At 43.1% G+C, this 20,397-nt stretch overlaps 1 protein-coding gene across 1 annotated transcript; it reads left to right on the top strand.

Annotated features, from left to right (window-relative positions):
* The first annotated feature begins 5,487 nt into the window (after positions 1-5,487).
* taf1b (TATA box binding protein (Tbp)-associated factor, RNA polymerase I, B) lies at positions 5,488-20,273 on the top strand. Its single transcript, XM_029677251.2, has 15 exons — positions 5,488-5,575; positions 11,124-11,222; positions 11,441-11,531; positions 11,641-11,738; positions 11,921-12,013; positions 12,292-12,415; positions 12,569-12,743; positions 12,962-13,061; positions 13,921-14,068; positions 14,293-14,464; positions 15,588-15,631; positions 16,605-16,695; positions 16,889-16,959; positions 18,135-18,369; positions 19,819-20,273. The coding sequence occupies exons 1-15, from the start codon at positions 5,558-5,560 to the stop codon at positions 20,060-20,062; spliced, it is 1,803 nt and encodes a 600-aa protein (XP_029533111.1). The 5' UTR covers positions 5,488-5,557; the 3' UTR covers positions 20,063-20,273.
* The last annotated feature ends 124 nt before the right edge of the window (positions 20,274-20,397 follow it).

Below are 20,397 nucleotides of genomic sequence, written 5' to 3'. Positions count from 1 at the left end.
TTATTCCATTTCTGTTAGTCACATGTCTGTGGAACTTGTTCAGTTTATGACTCAGTTGTTGAATCTTGTTATGTTCATACAAATATTTACACATGTTAAGTTTGCTGAAAATACAAGCAGTTGACAGTAAGAGGACGTTTCTTTTTTGCTGAGTTGACATTACAAGGCACTCTCCAAACACCAACATGTAATGCCACAAAAGCCATCCACTCAAATGAAAGCCAAGCTAAGTAGAAGCTAAATACAGTGCAAGTCTAAGACGTAGAGTGAGTACATGGGGTTTTTCCACATCTGTAAATAACCACCCTGCCTCTGGCAGAGCCTCAGAGGTCAGACCGGGACAGAGAAGGAAAGGCCCATTCACTCCATTGTGCTGACCACAATTTATGGTAATAGTGTTGGCTGGTCCTGTTGTCATTGAATTACCCCATATCGCTCAGCAGCCACACGCTCCAAAATATTGCTTGTTGAGGGGGATTTGGGTCCCTTCTTGATTCAGCCTTTCATTAGCTGAGGCATTAGGCAAAATGCTTTTAGTGTGCAGACTGAGGGGATGTTTGGACTGAGTATGGCACTTTTCATAATATATGGTTTTTCATAAAACACACAATCAACTGTGTGGTGACTGTGGACATTGTTGTGCAATTGATCAATAAAAGCCCTAAAATGTCTCGCTCAATATATTAATGACTTATATTGATCATAGTTGTGGTCTTCCTCGATGTATAAATGAAAGAGAGCGAGAGAGAGAGAGAGAGACCAGGAAGAGATCGGGGGAGAGAGATGGAGAGACAGAGAGGAAAATACCTGCAGTCAGTCTGATCCTCTTCAGATTATAATCTGTTTGTCTCTCATGGTGGTGGCGATAGATACTGTACGTAGAGGCCTGGGCAAACAGCCTGGCTGCCATAGTGACTAATGGCCAGTCTGAGGTGAGTTCATTTGTTCCAGAGTGACAGGGATGAGGTCACTGCACTGTGCCACTACACGTCCACTCGTATGTTCTGTATGTTCTCAAGTAGGGTGAAATGTTAATGAAATAGAGGGCGAGGTGACAAGGCTGTGAAGGGTTTTCTATTATCAGGCCTACTTTTGACCAGAGCCCCCATGGAGTTCAGTTCTACACCATAGGGAAGGGTTCAGGTCTACTCCAACAAGCTGTGCCTGCTGAGGAGAGCCTTTAGCCCAGGGGCCAGATGTGTGGAGGAGCTGTTGAGTGCAGCCATGCAGGGAAATTCCCCCACCCATCCCTCCAGTTGATATTTAATGTAGACTATGAGAATATCAGCACTTTGTTTGATTCACAATGACGTAACACAATCAATTTCCTAAAAATGGAGGGGGGGGGGGCAAAGAGATTCCTTTAAGGGGGAGAATGATATGGCGTCAACCTAACATGGCTACTTCGCTTTTTGTACCCAATTCCATTTGGAATTGTTGTTTAAGTTTGTGTTTGTATATACAGTTGAGTTATAGTACCAAAAAGACAGGTTTCTGTCGGCCATCGGAATTCACAGGAGGAGGTGTTACTTACTGGTGATGACACTAGCACAGTGCTAATATTTCCACTAAAGGGGGGCTGAATCCTGTCCAGACCTGACTGCAGGAATGTTCTGGAACTTTCTTCTCCTGTGTTGTTCCGGAACTCCAGGACGGGAATGTGCCTGTCTTGTCTTTAAGGAACAGGTCTGGCAGGGGAAGAGAGAGAGAGAGAGAGTGGTGGAGGGGGTAAATGGAGGGGGGTTGGAGAGAGAAGAGAGGTATTGAGAGAGAGAGAGAGAGAGAGAGAGAGAGAGAGAGAGAGAGAGAGAGAGAGAGAGAGAGAGAGAGAGAGAGAGAGAGAGAGAGAGAGAGAGTGAGGTGGGGGGGTTGGAGAGAGAACAGAAGGATTGTGAGTGTGACTGGTGGTATCCCTGAGAGACAACTCCCTCTTCAGACAGTAACTGGCATTACTAACTAGCTACCTCTGAAACACCTGAAATGTCTGAAATGGTTGATTTCTAAATATGGTGGACTCTCATTCGCTTTCTATGTAGTAGAGTAGAGGACAGTGCCACAAATAACTACCACTCAAAATATGACCTGAAACCATTGTAGTGATCCTGCAATCCCACTGTATAACAGCTAGGTTTCCATAACTATAAAATCTACCATACGTAATCAGTATGGATGGACACTACGGGGTCTTTTTGTTCATGTTGTTCTCACTGCCGCACACATGTTACAAACACTGGTGTTTTGGATACAATTCCTGCAATAAGCTACAATAAACAATTCTAACTTGTAACATATTTGGTTGAAAATGGATACTATATTAGATAAAGTCACCACATACAGTATTTTTTTTATCATCCTGAATCTGATCAGTTTTGATTATGCATTAGAGAGAGAGACCCTCTCCTGCTGAGGCTGAGCTCCCCAGCCCTGGTTGCTATGGAGACCAGCCCGACCGCAGCAGCAGAGTGGTGGGCTGCAGGCTGGAGCTATACCCAGTGCTGAATGGGGAAACACACACACGGAAAACCGACACACAAAAACCCCTCGCCCTCTTTTATCAGCCAGCCGATCTTCCTCTTTCATTACCACATCTGAGGGTGCTTGTCAATGTATATATTACATGAGCCGACATCAAGGCCCTGTAACAGAAGACTAATGAGATTAATTAGGTGGGTTATTATAATAACCCGATTATAACAATAACAGTACATGTTGTGGGTTTTGGAGCTGCTCCAAGGTGATTTACTGTAAATGAAAGAGATGGAACAATAATACTTCTTTGGGTTGTTGAGTCTCTAAGTCTGAACGTCTATTTTGGTCTCGAATAGAGTTACTCTTTCAGACAGTGCAGACTCCCCGGGGATGGTTCTCTTCCTGTTCCTGCAGGGTACCAATAATATCTGCTTTCTTCTGAAGTGTGCACTCGTTCACTACTTCCCACAAATCTGAAAGCATTGGATTGCTGGAGGCGTGAGCTAGTGGGATTTTCCACTATATTTCTTATACCAGCCATTTCCTTTCAAATCAGTTAAGGGAAGTGAACAAGTGCACACTTTGGGAAAAGGGAGGGATAACTGGGACGTAGCCACAGATGTCCGTGTTGTGTTGCGTTCTCACATTACCTCACCCCGGAAACATGCCACACAGACCCTAACCTCGGGGCCCTGGAATGTGTGACTCAAATCACCCTACCACAACTGCGTGTGTGGAAAGAATGTATTGTTCACATATGTAAGCTATTCAGAGAATATTGCTGTTATTTTTTATTTATTAAAAGTTCAATTGAGAGACTAGGAGGACACATTTCCACAGCCTGAAGTGAAGAGAGTACAAAATAAAAATCACAGTTTCTGCCCAATGCTGCAGCTGTAGAGCCATTATCATTGTGTAGAGTGGGAGAGGGTGGTGATAGAGAGAGGGAAAGAAAAAGACAGAAATATTTATGACTGTGGCATGCAACGCTAGCAGACTCCGCATGCCCCTTTTCTGTGGGGTTTTCCAACAGACTTATCACAAAGCCTACATCACCTGACAGCCTACGCCCATCTCCTCCTCCTCCTCCTCCATTTGTGAAACACAAAAGGAATCACAAAGCAAGAGCAGCAGCAGTGCATTTCAAACTGTCCTGTGTTTGTGGTATGTAGGCAGGAAGGCAGGCAGAAAGACAGGCCGGCAGGGACACAGACAGGCAGTTACTGACTGTTACTGATTTCCATAGGCAACAGGGTTTTGCTTTGCATAAATAAATGCTGTTGTCAGCCTGAGGGGCAGCAAACCATAAACTTGGTTCCTTTGGAGGCTAAGGCAGGCAGGCAGGCATCTCACGTTCAGGTAGCTCTTCTGTGGGGAAAACAGTAGGCTTGGTTTAACTTAAAACACACCACCACCAGCCATCACACCATTGTAGTAACAACAGGCACTATATAGGTAATAGGGTGCCCTTTGGAACGGGCTGGTGCCATTTGGGAATAGGGTGCCCTATGGGTCCCGGTCAAAAGAGACTCCCGTGTCATTACAAGGGTATGTGGTGTTGATGTTTAATGTTGCTCTTAGGGATGGAGGATTAAATTCAGCCAGCCGGCAACAGTGAGCTCTGACTCAAACCTGATAAAAAAATGATGCTGTGGAAGAGGAGCATAGCCCACTTTGTCTGCATTCCCAAATGGAACCATATTCTCTATCAAGTACAGTACTTTTGTCCAGGACCCATAGGGCTCTAGTCAAAAGTAGTACACTATGTAGGGCAGGGGTATTAAACTCTTACCCTACGAGGTCCGGAGCCTGCTGGCTTTCTGTTCTATCTGATAATTAATTGCACACATCTGGTTTCCCAGGTCTAAATCAGATTAGAGGGAAACAATGAAAACATGCAGTGGAATTGTCTTCGAGGTCCAGAGTTGAGTTTGAGGGATATAGGGGATATGGAGCCATTTGGCATGCAGTGTCTGTATCTGAAAAAAAACATAACAAAGCCCCCATAAACACTCTCCAGATGGCTCTGTTGCTTTGTCAACAGAAACAACAGAGCAATCGTGGACGTCTGTGTCTTCGTCCTCCCAGTTATATCTCCTTTCTCCCAAAGTGTGCACTTGTTTACTTCCCTTAACTGATTTGAAAGGAAATGGCTGGTATAAAAAATATGGTGGAAACTCTCTCGAGCCCTCCACCAATCCAATGCTTTCAGATTTGTGGCAAGTAGTGAATCAGTGGAGGCTGCTGAGGGGAGAATGGCTCATAATAATGGCTGGAATGGACTCAATGGAATGGTATCAACCACATGGTTTTCATCCATTACACTCTATTCCAGCCATTATTATGAGCCTTCCTCCCTTCAGCAGGCTCCACTGATGAGTATTCAGGGACAGATGACCGTATGTATAGACCTTGGCATGATTAACTGGAGTAATATAAGACAAATTCTGATGTCTGAATGTATGACTCAAGCTATACTTATACTTACAAATGGATTTACCAAACAATGAATCCATCTACACACCCTCTTCTTCTTTCTTGTGGTTTCCATGGTGCTAGCTCCAATCCTGTCACACCACACAGTACAATCAGCACCAACGCCACCCACACACAGACACCAACTCATGGCATAATCAAGTAAAGCAGGTCAATTATAGAGCAGAGACCTCAGGTATGGAAAATCACTACAATTACTGTAATGGATGACTCAGGTGATAACTACAAGCTACAACAAACAGTACGCTCTCATTCTCCTGCAATCAATGTTGCCCTCTATAGGGAGACATCAGACATTGGACTTGCAACCCACCTGAATGAGCAGGCTAAAATACTTTTCAGATATTAAATATCTGTAATTGTTTTATTCTCTGTAGTTCAGATATAGTAAAAAAAAAAACATGTATTTATTATTATTTTGAATGTATACCCCTTGGCAACACGCTTTTGCACATGTGCTTGTGATGCACAGTAAAATCATGTTGATTCCTGTCGGGTGGATTTATTGGTAACACACCGGAAGTTCCTATTCCACCACAATAAACCAACACGTGAGAGTTCACTATTGTGAAACAAACTCAAGTGGGTGAAAATGGACGAAGAACAAACGGTAGGTTGTACAAGTAGGACGTGTTAAAGTCTTTTTGCTCATTTAAACTTTTATACCTGCCAGATTGATCTGAAAAACATGTTCTTGTTGTAACGTCAGTGGCTAACCTAGCAAAATGTTCATTTTTTTTAGCCACAAGCAAACACAGTTGGGATTGAACGTGTTTAAAGAACGTGCAAAACAAACTGCTTTTCAAACGCAAATCTTTCTTTTTCCCATGTATTAGCAGGTAAGGTAAAGCATTTAAGAGCCCCTTAATGGAAGATTTTACCATAGGCGTGTAGCAGCTATAGTAGTTACAAATATATTAACGGTGAGAACCAGTGGAGGCTGTTGAGGGGAGGACGGCTCATAATAATGGCTAAAACGGAGCAAATAGTATGGCATCAAACTCACGGAAACCATATGTTTGATGTATTTGATACTGCTCCAGGCATTACCATGAGTCCGTTCTCCACAATGAAGGTGCCACCAACCTCCTATGGTAAGAACTGTATAAACTTTTTATTTTTATAACTAACCTAAGACAGACACTGGTCTGTCATTTTCTTCGAGTTTGTAGTCGCAGATCGCAAACACCTGACAGGTGCATACACCGCCACCTACTGTACTGGAATGTGAGGCTGGTCACGACCCGTCTATAGCGAACTCTGAATTTCTAACAACCCCACTGGGCGGTGGAACCTCTTCATTCAGTATTCCCTGTAACATTTTACAGGGAATACTGAGTTAGATTTGTAGGCCTCCTTGCACGCACATGCTTTTTCAGTTCTGCCCACAAATATTATATAGGATTGAGGTCAGGGCTTTGTGATGGCCACTCCCAATACTTGACTTTGTTGTCCTTAAACCATTCTTCCACAACTTTGGAAGTATGCTTGGGGTCATTGTCCATTTAAAAGACTCATTTGTGACCAAGCTTTAACTTCCATACTGATGTCTTGATGTTGCTTCAATATATCCACATAATTTTCCTTTCCTCATGATGCCATCTATTTTGTGAATTGCACCAGTACCTCCTGCAGCAAAGCACCCCCAAAACATGATGCTGTCACCCCCGTGCTTCACGGTTGGGATGGTGTTCTTCGACTTGCAAGCATCCCCCTTTTTCCTCCAAACATATTGATGGTCATTATGGCAAAACAGTTCTATTTTTGTTTCATCAGACCATAGGACATTTCTCCAAAAAGTACAATCTTTGTCCCCATGTACAGTTGCAAACCGTAGTCTGGCTTTTTTATGGCGGTTTTGGAGCAATAGCTTCTTCCTTGCTGAGCGGCCTTTCAGGTTATGTCGATATAGGACTCGTTTTACTGTGGTTATAGATACTTTTGTACCTGTTTCCTCCAGCATCTTCACAAGGTCCTTTGCTGCTTTTCTGGGATTATTTCGCACCAAAGTACGTTCATCTCTAGGAGACAGAGCGTGTCTTCTTCCTGAGCGGTATGACGGCTTTGTGGTCCCATGGTGTTTATGCTTGCGTACTATTGTTTGTACAGATGAATGTGATACTTTCAGGCGTTTGGAAATTGCTTCCAAGGATGAACCAGACTTGTGGAGCTCTACAATATTTTTTCTGAGGTCTTGGCTGATTTCTTTTGATTTTCCCATGGGCCAAGCAAAGAGGCACTGAGTTTGAAGGTCGGCCTTGAAATGCATCCACAGGTACACCTCCAATTGACCCAAATGATGTCAATTAGCCTATCGGAAGCTTCTAAGCCATGACATTTTCTGGAATTTTTCCAAGCTGTTTAAAGGGACAGTCAACTTAGTGTATGTAAAATTCTGACCCACTGGAATTGTGATGCAGTGGATTATAAGTGAAATAATCTGTCTGTAAACAATTATTGGAAAAATTACTTGTCATGCACAAAGTAGAGGACCTAACTGACTTGCCAAAACTATAGTTTAAGAATATATTTCACTGGTCACCCCCAAAGCCAATTCCTCCTTTGGCCGCCTGTCCTCCCAGTTCTCTGCTGCCAATGACTGGAATGAACTGCAAAAATCACTGAAGCTGGAGACACATCTCCCTCACTAGCTTTAAGCACCAGCTGTCAGAGCAGCTCACAGATCACTGCACATGTACATAGCCCACCTGTAAATAGCCCATCCAACTACCTCATCCCTATACTGTATTCATTTATCTTGCTCCTTTGCACCCCAGTATCTCTACTTGCACATTCATCTTCTGCACAGCTACCATTCCAGTGTTTAATTGCTATATTGTAATTACTTCGCCACCATGGCCTATTTATTGCCTTACCTCCCTTATCTTACCTCATTTGCACACAATGTATATAGACTTTTTCTACTGTATTATTGACTGTTTGTTTATTCCATGTGTAGCTCTGGTGTATGTGTCGAACTGCTTTGCTTTATCTTGGCCAGGTCACAGTTGTAAATGAGTACTTGTTCTCAACTAGCCTACCTGGTCAAATAAAAATGACCAGATTCTCAATTGGATTAAGGTCTGGGCTTTGACTCGGCCATTCCAATTCTTTTAAATTGTTTCCCCTTTAAACCAGAGGTCGATTAATTAGGGTCGATTTCAAGTTTTCATAACCATCGGGAAATCTGTATTTTGGGCGCCAATTTGACGTTTTTTTGTTTTTTAAATATTTATTTAACTAGGCAAGTCTGTTAAGAACACATTCTTATTTTCAATTGCGGCCTAGGAACGGGGGGGGGGGGGTGTTAACTGCTTCGTTCACGGGCAGAAAGACAGATTTTCACCTTGTCAGCTCGGGGATCCAATCTTGCAACCTTACAGTTAACTAGTCCAACGAAATAACGACCTGCCTCTCTCTCGTTGCACTCCACAAGGAGACTGCCTGTTACGCAAATGCAGTAAGCCAAGGTAAGTTGCTAGCTAGCATTAAACTTATCTTATAAAAAACAATCAATCATAATCACTAGTTAAACTGGTTGACACATGGTTGATATTACTAGATATTATCTAGCGTGTCCTGTGTTGCATATATGACTGAGCATACAAGTATCTGACTGAGCGGTGATAGGCAGAAGCAGGTGCATAAACATGAATTCAAACAGCACTTTCGTGCGTTTTGCCAGCAGCTCTTCGTTGTGCGTCAAGCATTGCGCTGTTTATGACTTCAAGCCTATCAACTCCCGAGCTGAGGCTGGTGTGACCGAAGTGAAATGGCTGGCTAGTTAGTGAGCGCTAATAGCGTTTCAAACTTCACTCACTCTGAGCCTTGGGGTGGTTGTTTCCCTTGCTCTGCATGGGTAACGCTTCAATGTGGTGGCTGTTGTCATTGTGTTGCTGGTTCGAGCCCAGGGAGGAGCAAGGAGAGGGACGGAAGCTATACTGTTACACTGGCAATACTAAAGTGTCTATAGGAACATCCAATTGTCAAAGGTTAATGAAATACAAATGGTATAGAGGGAAATAGTCCTATAATAACTACAACCTAAAACTTCTTACCTGGGAATATTGAAGACTCATGTTAAAAGGAACCACCAGTTTCATATGCTCTCATGTTCTGAGCAAGGAACTGAAACATTAGCTTTCTTACATAGCACATATTGCACTTTTACGTTCTCCAACACTTTGTTTTTACATTATTTAAACCAAATTGGACATGTCATTATCTACTTGAGGCTAAATTGAATTTATTGATGTATTATATTAAGTTAGAATAAGTGTTAATTCAGTGTTGTAATTGTCATTATTACAAATACATTTTTTTTTTAAATCGTCCGATTTAATCGGTGTCTGCTTTTTTGGTCCTCCAATAATCGGTATTGGCGTTGAAAAATCATAATCGGTTGACCTCTACTACAAACCACTTGAGTGTTGCTTTAGCAGTATGCTTGCAGTATGCTTAGGGTTATTGTCCTGCTGGAAGGTTCCCCTCAGTCCTATTCTCAAATCTCTGGAAGACTGAAACAGGTTTCCCTCAATAATTTCCCTGTATTTAGCTCCATCCATCATACCTTCACTTCTGACCAGTTTCACAGTCCTTGCTGAGAAAAAACATCCTATAGCATGATGCTGCCACCATGCATCACTGTGGGGATGTTGTTCTCGTGGTGATGAGAGGTGTTGGGTATGCACCAGACATGGCGTTTTCCTTAATGGCCAAAAAGCTCAATTTTATTCTCATCTGACCAGAGTCCCTTCCATATGTTTGGGGAGTCTCCCACGTGCCTTTTGGCAAACACCAAACGTGTGCTTATTTTTCTTTAAGCAATGGCTTTTTTTCTGGCCACTCTTCTGTAAAGCCCAGTTCAGTGGAGTGTACAGCTTAGTGGTCCCATGGACAGATATTCCAATCACCGCTGTGGAGCTTTGCAGCTCCTTCAGGGTTATCTTTGGTCTCTTTGTTGCGTCTGATTAATGACATCCTTGCCTGGTCTGTGAGTTTTGGTGGGCGGCCATCTCTTGGTAGGTTTGTTGTGGTGACATATTCTTTCAATTTTTTTAATAATGGATTTAATGGTGCTCCGGGGGTGTTCAAAGTTTCTGATTTCTTTATAACCAAACCCTGTTCTGTGCTTCTCCAACTTTGTCCCTGACCTGTTTGGAGAGCTCATTGGTCTTGGTGGTGCCCCTTGCTTAGTGGTGTTGCAGAATCTGGGGCCTTTCAAAACTGAGATCATGTGACAGATCATTTGACACTTAGATTGCACACAGGTGGACTTTATTTAACCAATTATGTGACTTCTGAAGGTAATTGGTTGCACCAGATCTTATTTAGGGGCTTTATAGCAAACTTTTCAGTTAATTTTTGTCAACATTTTTATTTCTTACACAAAATAGTCCAAATTGGTGAAGTGAATGTCCATTATGTGAAATCCAAATAAACATCCATTTAAATTGCAGGTTGTAATTGCAACAAAATAGGAAAAACGCCAAGAGGGATAAACTTTTGCAAGGCACTCCATTTGCATATTTCTTTTAGGGAATGCCTACTCTGAAGTGTGTGTAGTGCAATTACTAATTTCGCCCTTGCACTCCTTCTAAACAACACATTTTTTACAACTTGCAAAGGGTAAAGTCTACAAAACTTTGATCACTCTGTTAGTAACAGATTCTAGTTTGGGAAACAGAACCTGCATTGAGATTAAATGTTTCATCGATGAGAGAATTTGTAGAATGTCGGCCAAAATCCATCTCGCTGCATTTTCTTCCACTGCCAGACACTGGGATTTCTCTCACCGCCTACTGGTGAAATATTGATCTCATTGTTCTGTGACTATGCTCTCTCCATACTGCAGCATCCCTGATTAACAGTTCCTATTCACCTGTGTGCCTAATAGATGTGTGACCCATGACCCAACATATAGTTAGTTCCCTCTAGAGTACAAATTAAGTGGAATATGCAAAGTATATAGACAACACAACAACCACACAAGTAGTTCAAAATGGGTCCTACAGTCTCGTTAGTATGGCCCTCAGTTACAATTGTTGCCACAGCTAGCTACATGCTCTCATATGTTGTTATGGATCAATGGACCTGATGTCTCTGTGTGTATGTAATACTATGCATAATGTGCCATATAAAATTGGATTTGATTATAGGGGGGCTACAGCGATATATGTGGCCAGTGTGGAGAGGTGAACTGGGGGGTGTCGGATGAGGGTCGGTTCTACTGCAGGTCCTGTCATAATGTCATCGAGGTAAGCACTCGCATTTATTAACTACTATTCAAGATTGCTTCATGTTGAAGTAGTCATGGGCTACATCCCATATGGCACGGTATTTCCTTTTTGGTGCATTACTTTGGGACCGTAGCCCTATGTGCCCTGGTCAAGGCAGTGTACTAGTTAATAGGGTGCCATTTGGGAGGCACACGTGGACAACCATTTTAAAAAATTTCCTCAAATTCTCTACACAGAGAACAAAAGAAGTGGTGGATACAAACACTTTTATGGTTGGTACCAGCAGAGTGTCCTCCATCTCCAAGGGAACCAGAAGGAAAAAACTAGGTTGGTCTCCACTCTCCTGTGTCATTAATTCCTACAAGCAAATTATTTTGATTTTTTTTTGTTTGTTTGTTGGTTCTGTATGTGCCTGACTTATTTGACTGTGTTTCAGAGCAAGGGCGAGAGTGGATGGTGTGTGAGGGCTTTCAGTTCATCCTAAAGCACCAGGCTGAGGCTCTTCTGGCCATGGGAGTCTGCCCACAGTTCAAGGTCTGTCAGTGGGAGCACAGAAGGGCGGTTTCCCGGACACAGATTAAGCCTAGTAGTTAGAGAATCTCTATTGAAATGTTTAATCTGTCTCCGAGAAACCGGAAAGTAATGAGGCTATTTTACATCGATGTAAAGACACTCGATAAGTTCTGTAAGTGTCTTGTATGGTCTGTGTTTTGTAGGATGACGTGCTGTGTCAGTTTTGGAGAATGTACCTACAGAAGAGCCGACAGGCCTACACCAAGAATCCTGTGCATGATGGGAAATTTAGACTGGTCAGTATTCTCATCACTGCAAGCAAAATGGCACTTTCTGATGAAGTGACGAAAGCCTTCCCTGTCTGTTATCGCCCCCTTGTGGCGGACGGTCGAGACATTCACTCAATGTGTTTTTAGATTGGATACGTTTAGTTAGACGTTTGCAGCGCTCAGATGATAACTGTACACCTACACACACACATCTCGCCCTCCTTTTGGTTGCTGTATCGTTTATTTTGTGTGTCTCTCTTGTCTCCCCTTCTTATTTCCACTCTTTTTCTTGTTGCCCTCCCTAGCGTTCTCAGGGCTCTGGGGAGTCAGACAGTGCTCCGGAGTCGTCAGTGATGAGTGACTCTATGATGTCTGCCTCTGAGACAGACGGGGATGGAGATTGGGCAAGTGGAGGAGGCTCTGTCTCAGGTACAGTAAACAACACAAGTATGCTGAACAGCCAATGTACCTATGCACACTAGCCACACAGTGATTATATATATATATGTGAGTGTACATGCATCTGTGTGTGTGTGCACGCTAACGTGTGTGTGTTTTCCAATATGTGTACATGCTCCCCAGGTCACACCAGTGACGGAGCCTCCTCGGTGTGTTCCGGTTCTATTGATGCCGTCTCGTACCTGACCACGCGCCAGAGGAGGAGCCAGGGGTTGATGAGCATGCCCAAGACCCTGGCACTGTGCCACCTGGCCCTGCTGTGGGCCAGAGAGGCCATCACACTGGCAGACCTGCTCAGGTTAGGGCCAAGGGGAGGTGGCGGAAACATGGGTGGAAGAGAGGATGAACAAAGTTGTATTGAATTTAATATTTTAAAAAATTACCATTTTGATTTCATTAAGACAAACCGGGATTAAATATAGGTTAAAGGTATAAAAAAAAGGAAGTAAATGTTCACATTTTTTAAGTCTCAAGCTTTGCGTCCCTGCCTATTGAGTCGCTCTCTGTGCTGGGCAGGTTTGTGAATGAGGGCCACATCCCCTATGTGAACGCCTACGAGGACTTCCCAGAGGAGATGAAGCTCTACGGCCGAGACTCACTCATCTTCAGAGTGGAGGTGAGAGCTCACATTAGTTGTTGATTTATTGGGGAAAAGATGCGCTGAGTACAACCTAGGCGATAACACGTTAAAGCAATTCCACTTTTGTCCAACGTGGTCCTTGACGGAATACAAACAAAATAAAAGGACTGTAATCTCTCTGCATCACACCGCATAGAACAAATAAATAACGCAAAAATGAAAGATACAGGAAAATAAGAGTAAAGTCAACCTATTGTGATTCCGTCATTTGTCCTCCTGGACTCTAAATGCATTATACATTAATAAATCTACATCGTTATCAATTCAACTGTAACGCTAAGATGGCCTCTGGGCCAGACCTCTGTCTTTACATTTCTGATGTAGCAGAGGCATTAAATGCCTTTCAGTCATAGGCATTCTACAACAACATCCCAGTGTAGAAGACTGAGTACCGTGCTGTACTACTTCCTGTTGGCACACTGACTCTCCGTGTTGTGGCCGTGTCGAGTGTGAGACACAGCTGTGTGTAAGCCTAAGTAGTCATGAGCAGTACTACAAATGGTATTATAGATGTGGTTAAGCTTCATCTAGGCAACAGATCCACTGCTTGGAATTTGTGTACTCTAACATGTGTTCTGGGGGGGGTGCATTAAGCTGATGGTGACAGATGTGGTTTTGTTGTCAGACCACTGTACCACGCTACTCTCATTGAAACATGTATGAAGACATCAGAATGTTGGCCCAGGTGCAACAAACTGCTGCTTGTCCCCACATGCCAATACACCTGTTGCCCCGCTCTGCATTTGCATATATTGTCTTGAAGTCTTATCCTGATCCTCCAAAGGGATTCCTTGCATAGAAGACCAGATTAAATCTGTGTCTGTGTGTTCCCTAGTCTATCCCCTCTTACCGCCACCTGCACAAGGAGGCCCAGACCCTGGCTGTGTTCCTGGAGCTTCCCCTGTTCCCCCCCATCACCCTGGACTGCCTGCTGCACCCCTCCCTGCTCACTCTCCGCTACCTCACCGAAGCCAACCTGCCCGGTGGGTCTGCCAAGCCAACAACACACTCTTAACTCTTTTGTTGTCCGTTGGTTAATTTGTGTCAGTCACTTTAAAGAGGAGACACCAGTTGTTGTTTTTTTGTCTAGTTGTTTATACCTGTGTTCCCCCTTTACATGTATTTATTTTAACTTTACACAACGTGTAACTCCAGTCTCAACACAAGTTATTCCAATCAACCAGTACTTTTTTTTTTTTTTTTTCAGATGAGCTGCATGACTGGGTGTGCAGGATCATGGAGAAGGCTGGTATGGAGTCGTCCGTGACCTTTGAACCCATGAGGTCCAGATCCCCTCTCCCACACTACGATGTCCAGGCTGCTGCCCTGATCATCATCGCCATGAAGCTGCTCTTCAAACTAGACGACCACACTGAGTGGTAGCTATGCCGTCTGTTAACTAGAGAGAGAGAAATGTATTTAAGGGCTTATTCTCACCAAATAGTCATAGGTACACTTTACATGTACTAACACTTTACAATTCACATTAGTGACGGGAATGTTACGAGACGACAAGGGGTTTGGTTGACGTTCTTGCTTCGCCACTCAAAAGTACCGTAAATGTCACAGTAACCACTAGCCAGGACTCAGAAGGTTAAGCATTGCAAACTATTCTCCTAGCTAGCGACTAGTTAACGTTAACCAAGCAACTCTTCACACATCTACCGTATTACACTCTTAATTACTGCAACAAAACCATATTACACTCTTGAATAAATGCAACGATTCACAAGCATGGGCAGACAGTTTTATTTTTTGTCTGTACACACCACCTGTTATCTTCAAGACAAACACACAGATGTTGACTTATGTAGTTTGACTTGCGTATCTAAAAATATCTCCACATTTCTAGGTAGTATCGACGTAAAAAAAAAAAAAAGTTTATTGAGTTTACTTGAAATCACCAAGTCTCAAATTTAAGGAAAATGTCTAGTCTACACATTTCAGCTGTTTCAAAAACATTGCTTTGCTATTACCATTGATGCTGTAGGAATGTTGAGCTCAATGAGACAGTTCTGTTTACACTGCCGTGCTCGGAGGGCGGCAACTGTCAGGTACGACCTCCAGAGGAAGCACCAGAGACGTGTAAAACTTGTGAAATTCTCACAGCAGTATTGTCTCTCGAGAACCTCTGTACCTTTTGCTATCGTCAATGTAAAAACGGTCTCACTCCAAGGGGTTTGACAGTACATAATACAGATTTTAACACTACATTGTAGACCACTCGGGTAGTTTTGAGACACTATGTAATCATAGTAGGCAATTCTAGTTCACTATATAGTCTGTCAGCCATGTCAACATTTTACCACAGTCTTGAAACCACGATGTTCTTTAGGAAGCTCAATGTAGACTGGAACATCAAGTCTGCATGTCCCTGGTCATGTAAACAGTCGCACAGAAATGTCATAAATAAAGGTCACTATGCCTACGCAAGATATTGCACTTTGGTGATTGTTTTACTACTGCTCATATCTAACGCAGTTCTCCTGTTTGTGTTTTTAGGGATTTATCCAATGATGCAAGTGACAAGAACAAGGAGAACCCAGGTAAACCTCACTCACTTTGGTGTGATAAGATAATAACCAGCCCTCCCTGATGGCTGATATAGATGTGGAATTTATTTATTTATTTTGCATCATTGAGAAGGTATTGATCTGAATGATCTCTCAGGAGTCTTGTGTGAAGTTGGCCCAAGGCTATAAGGAGTTGCATAGTACATACAGAGGAATAAATTAAACAGTTATTTACATGTGTGTCTGAAGGGGTTTTAGCTAATGGAATGCCTTTAAAGGCAGTAAATGCTGTTTCTTTGATTCTTATGTTCTGTTTAACATTTCACATGATCTTTTATCTTTTTCAGCACAGATAATCATAGTTTGTATTGTCCTACACATTGTAATTGAATGCTTTTTGTAAAGAGCGGCCATTGAGGTGTGGTCTTTTCTTTGGAACAGGGAATGTTGCATGTACTGTTTGTCTGCATTCCTTTGATTTCCGACTGCCTTTTTTCATTCACTTCCATTTGACAGCTTAGAAGTGAGAGTAGATTACATGGCTGGGCTGAAATATTTGGGTGATTTAGAAGCGCTAGAGTTTCCCCTTGCTATTTTCTGTTGTAATTAAAAAGCAGATGGAGAATTCAGACTTTTTTAAACCTTTTATTTAACTAGGCAAGGCAGTTAAGAACATGTTCTTATTTTCAATGATGGCCTAAGAACAGTGGGTTAACTGCCTGTTCAGGGGCAGAACGACATATTTGTACCTTGTCAGCTCGGGGATTCAAACTTGCAACCTTTCGGTTACTAGTCCAACGCTCTACGCTGCCGCCCCAAACTTCTCTTAAGAAGTATAGCCAATATTTATGAGACTTATATGAAGTCCATGAGTTCCTAGCCTGTTTGTTTGCAACTAGTTAGGAAATGGACACTTATTTTTTTAGAAGTCTTTTCAGTTGGACATTCCAAAAGTCAAGTGTCATAAATTCTGTCTGGCACTCATCCCTCTATTTATGTGTGACAGATGGGAACAGCTTTAACCTGAGGTGGTGGTACAGGGCAATGCAGACTGCCCTGACCACAGCTGCACGGAGACAGCAGGACAATATAGCCAGGTGAGACACCTCACTTTTAACTGGCTCTCCCTTTAAAGTTGGCTGGGCAGATACTGTGGTCTAGTGGTAACTGGGGTTCAATTCCTGTATCCAACCTTGTTACTGTGTCTCCCCCTTTCATCTATCTATCCTCTATTTCACAAATGTCAGTATATAGAGTAAATGTATTTACCCACTTAATGTATTTCTACAGAAAGCATTGGAAGCCCCAGAAACCTCTATATACCTCGAAGAAAGACAAGTCGGTCATTCTCAAAAGGAGACGTAGGTGTCACTCATATCAGTCTGTTCAGATAAAGAAGAAAAACGGAGCTGGCTCATGTCCACTATTTAGTGTATGGCAAATGGGCTGTAAAAAGAGCTGGCACAAACATGCTGATGTCACTCACTGGCCTATACAGTACCAGTCAAAAGTTTGGACACACATACTTATTCAAGGGTTTTTCTTTATTTTTTATAAATTTATACATTGTGGAATAATAGTGAAGACATCAAAATAGCACATGGAATCATGAAGTAACCAAAGAAGTGTTAGACAAATCAAAATAGATTTTAGATTCTTCAAAGTAGCCACCCTTTGCCTTGATGACAGCTTTGCACACTCTTGGCATTCTCTCAACCAGCTTCATGAGGTAGTCACCTGGAATGCATTTCAATTAACAGGTGTGCCTTCTTAAAAGTTAATTTGTGGAATTTCTTTCCTTCTGAATGCATTTGAGCCAATCAGTTGTGTAGCCCTATTTGATAAAAGACCAAGTCCATATGACGGCAAGAACAACTCAAATAAGCAGAGAGAAAAGAGTCCAAATTTGAGATTTTTGGTTCCAACCGCCATGTCTTTGTGAGACAAGAGTTTAACAGGACAATGACCCAACACACCTCCAAGCTGTGTAAGGGCTATTGGACTAAGAAGGAGAGCGATCGAGTGCTGCACCAGATGACCTGGCCTCAACAATCACCTGACCTCAACCCAATTGAGATGGTTTGGGATAAGTTGTACTGCAGAGTGAAGGAAAAGGAGCCAACAAGTTTTCAGCATATGTGGGAACTCCTTCATGCATTCCAGGTGAAGCTGATTGGGACTGCCAAGAGTTTGCAAAGCTGTCATCAAGGCAAAGGGTGGCTACTTTGAAGAATCTCAAATATAAAATATATTTTATTTGAACTTTTTTTGCTTACTACATGATTTTGTGTTATTTCATAGTTTTGACATCTTCACTATTATTCTACAATGTAGATAAGAGTAAATATAAATAAAAAACCCTTGAATGAGGTGTGTCCAAACTTGACTGGTACTCTGTCATTCTGCTTTTGCTAATCTCCCTTTTCTCCACCCTAATCTCACTAATCCCCTTCTCTATCCCTCACCAACTAACCACACCCTTTTCCCTCACCATTTCCTGCACCCTCACTTTTCCCCCTCCCTTCTCCCTCTCCAGGTATTGCAGAGCAGCTCCAGTTGAGTTTCCAGAAACTGTCTGGTTCCCCTGTGGCCCCACCATCCACCCCTCCCTCCAGCTTCTGTTTCCGCTGGGGTGAGGAGGGGGAGGAGGTCTGGGACGGGCCCAGCCATCACCACCTGACCCTGGACAGCAGCGTCCGGCAGAGAGGGGCAAGCCTCCAGCCCGCCAACCCAGAATACTGGCACCCAGCCCTGAGGGCCTGCAAGCCCAGGTAAGGCCCAGTACCCGGTTGCAGCAGCATACCACCCTGGATCCTGCTGTTGGCTTGCCACTGAAGCTATGCCGAGTTGGTCCTGGTCAGACCCTGGATGGGAGACCAGATGCTGCTGGAAGTGGTGTTGGAGGGCTAGTAGGAGGCACTCATTCCTCTGGTCAAAAAGATTCCAATGCCCCAGGGCAGTGATTGGTGACATTGCCCTTTGCAGGCTCGGGTGTGATGTTAAACGGGTGTCCTGACTCTGTGGTCACTAAAGAGCACATGGCACTTATCGTAAGAGTAGGGGTGTTAACCCTGGTGCCCTGGCCAATTCCCAATCTGGCATTCATACCATCATGGCCACCTAATCCTCAGCTTCCAATTGGCTCATTCATCCCCCTCTTCTCCCATGTAACTATTCCTGAGGTTGTTGATGTAACTGAGCATGTGTTCTCAGTCAACTTGCCTGCAAAAAAACAACAACCTTTTAAGGTAGTCAGTGATGCACAAAGTAAACCGCAGAGTCAGCTTAGACCTCTGCAATAAGCATAAGATTTAACTTCTCTGTTGATCCCGCAACTATCAGCTTGCAGGAGTGGGAAGTGTACCCATCTTGCATCTGAGTCTAAGTTAATATTTCCCTTGTTGGGGTTACCCTGAATCACCTCACCTAAACATCCTAACTGATGTCTTTTTTTTCTAAACTATGATAGCCCTCACATAAACATACAGTACACAGTTACCAGACTGCTGAGTGCTTGTGGTGGTTGTATAATGCTGGGTGAAGGAGAGGGGGAATGCAGGCCTGTGTTCTCTCTCTCCTCTGATGGGGGCCTGTTTTCACTGTCAGCACTGATTAAATCTACCAAGCGACTCTTTCCTTTTCACCTTCCTCAGTTTGCTGAGGCTGAATCCTAGTGATTGGAGACTGCACCCACCATTAATCTACACCTGGGGTCTATGCTTTTAGTTGTGGAGGCCGACTCCCTTCTAACCTGTCCCACAAGGGTTCCACTCTCCATAGGGCGTATCTAAACCATCCCTTTTAAACCCTAGTTTCAGCTAGAGACAGCACTGGCTATGGGTTTTCCCAGCATGCATAAGAATGCTTTAGAGAAGTTTTCAGAATTTTGGCAGACAATGTAGAGATGCGATTTGTGAATATACATATAGAAACCAAACGCCCATGACGAGTGCTCTGCTTTAAATATGGTCTGGATGAGAGGACCAGGATGTCGGTCCTGAGACGTACTCCATTTGCAAATCTGCCAACGTTTTGGTTCTACTTGCAGAATTTCCTTTGCTCCATAAAAGTTCAATTCAACTCTTTCAGATTGGCCTTTACTGCACACCTCACAGGGATTGTGCTGCACGAGGCACACAAAGAGCCCGGGTCATGTACCTTCTTTAAAACAACACCATTGAGTTTTATCAGTCATGTTTTATTCCCCCCCCCCCCCCCAGGTTTTGTAAGAGCCACTATGCGGAGATAGAGGTCACTCTCCCCAGGATGTACGTGTGGCTGTTGGACCTCTTCTCCTTCCTCCTGGGGGTTAAACCTGGCTGTGTATACGAAGAGGTACTGAAGGTGGAGAGGCGCTTCCTCGGGAGCAGCAAGTCCCAGCCCAGGGCAAGAGCTACGCCCAGAAAGACACAGCCCAAAAAACTACACAAACGCAAACAAACCAGTAAAACATGTTCTCGGTGACTAAAGAGAGAGTGACTTCATCGGGAACAACTGTCGATTATTTATATGGTTTTTGTATCAATGCAAATTGATTGTGCTTTTTTTGTACAAATTGTCTCATTGCATTGCCAAGGATGAATGGCAATGCTCCTGTGATTACAACGCAATATGAAGTTCATGAAAATGTACTTTTTAAATTATATTAAACTGTTCTGTTATTACAATGTTATAAGTAGCCCTGTGTAACTCTGTTCATTAAGGAATGCCTGACATTTTAGGCTAAGTACAAACTGTTCCGTTTTTAATGTGATGGACATGTAATAGGTGTTACCTGCCATTAGTGTGGTTTTGGAATA

The sequence above is a fragment of the Oncorhynchus nerka genome, linkage group LG13 (assembly GCF_034236695.1).
Source record: "Oncorhynchus nerka isolate Pitt River linkage group LG13, Oner_Uvic_2.0, whole genome shotgun sequence".
Lineage (NCBI taxonomy): Eukaryota > Metazoa > Chordata > Actinopteri > Salmoniformes > Salmonidae > Oncorhynchus > Oncorhynchus nerka.
This window is presented reverse-complemented; position numbering and strand designations above follow the sequence as displayed.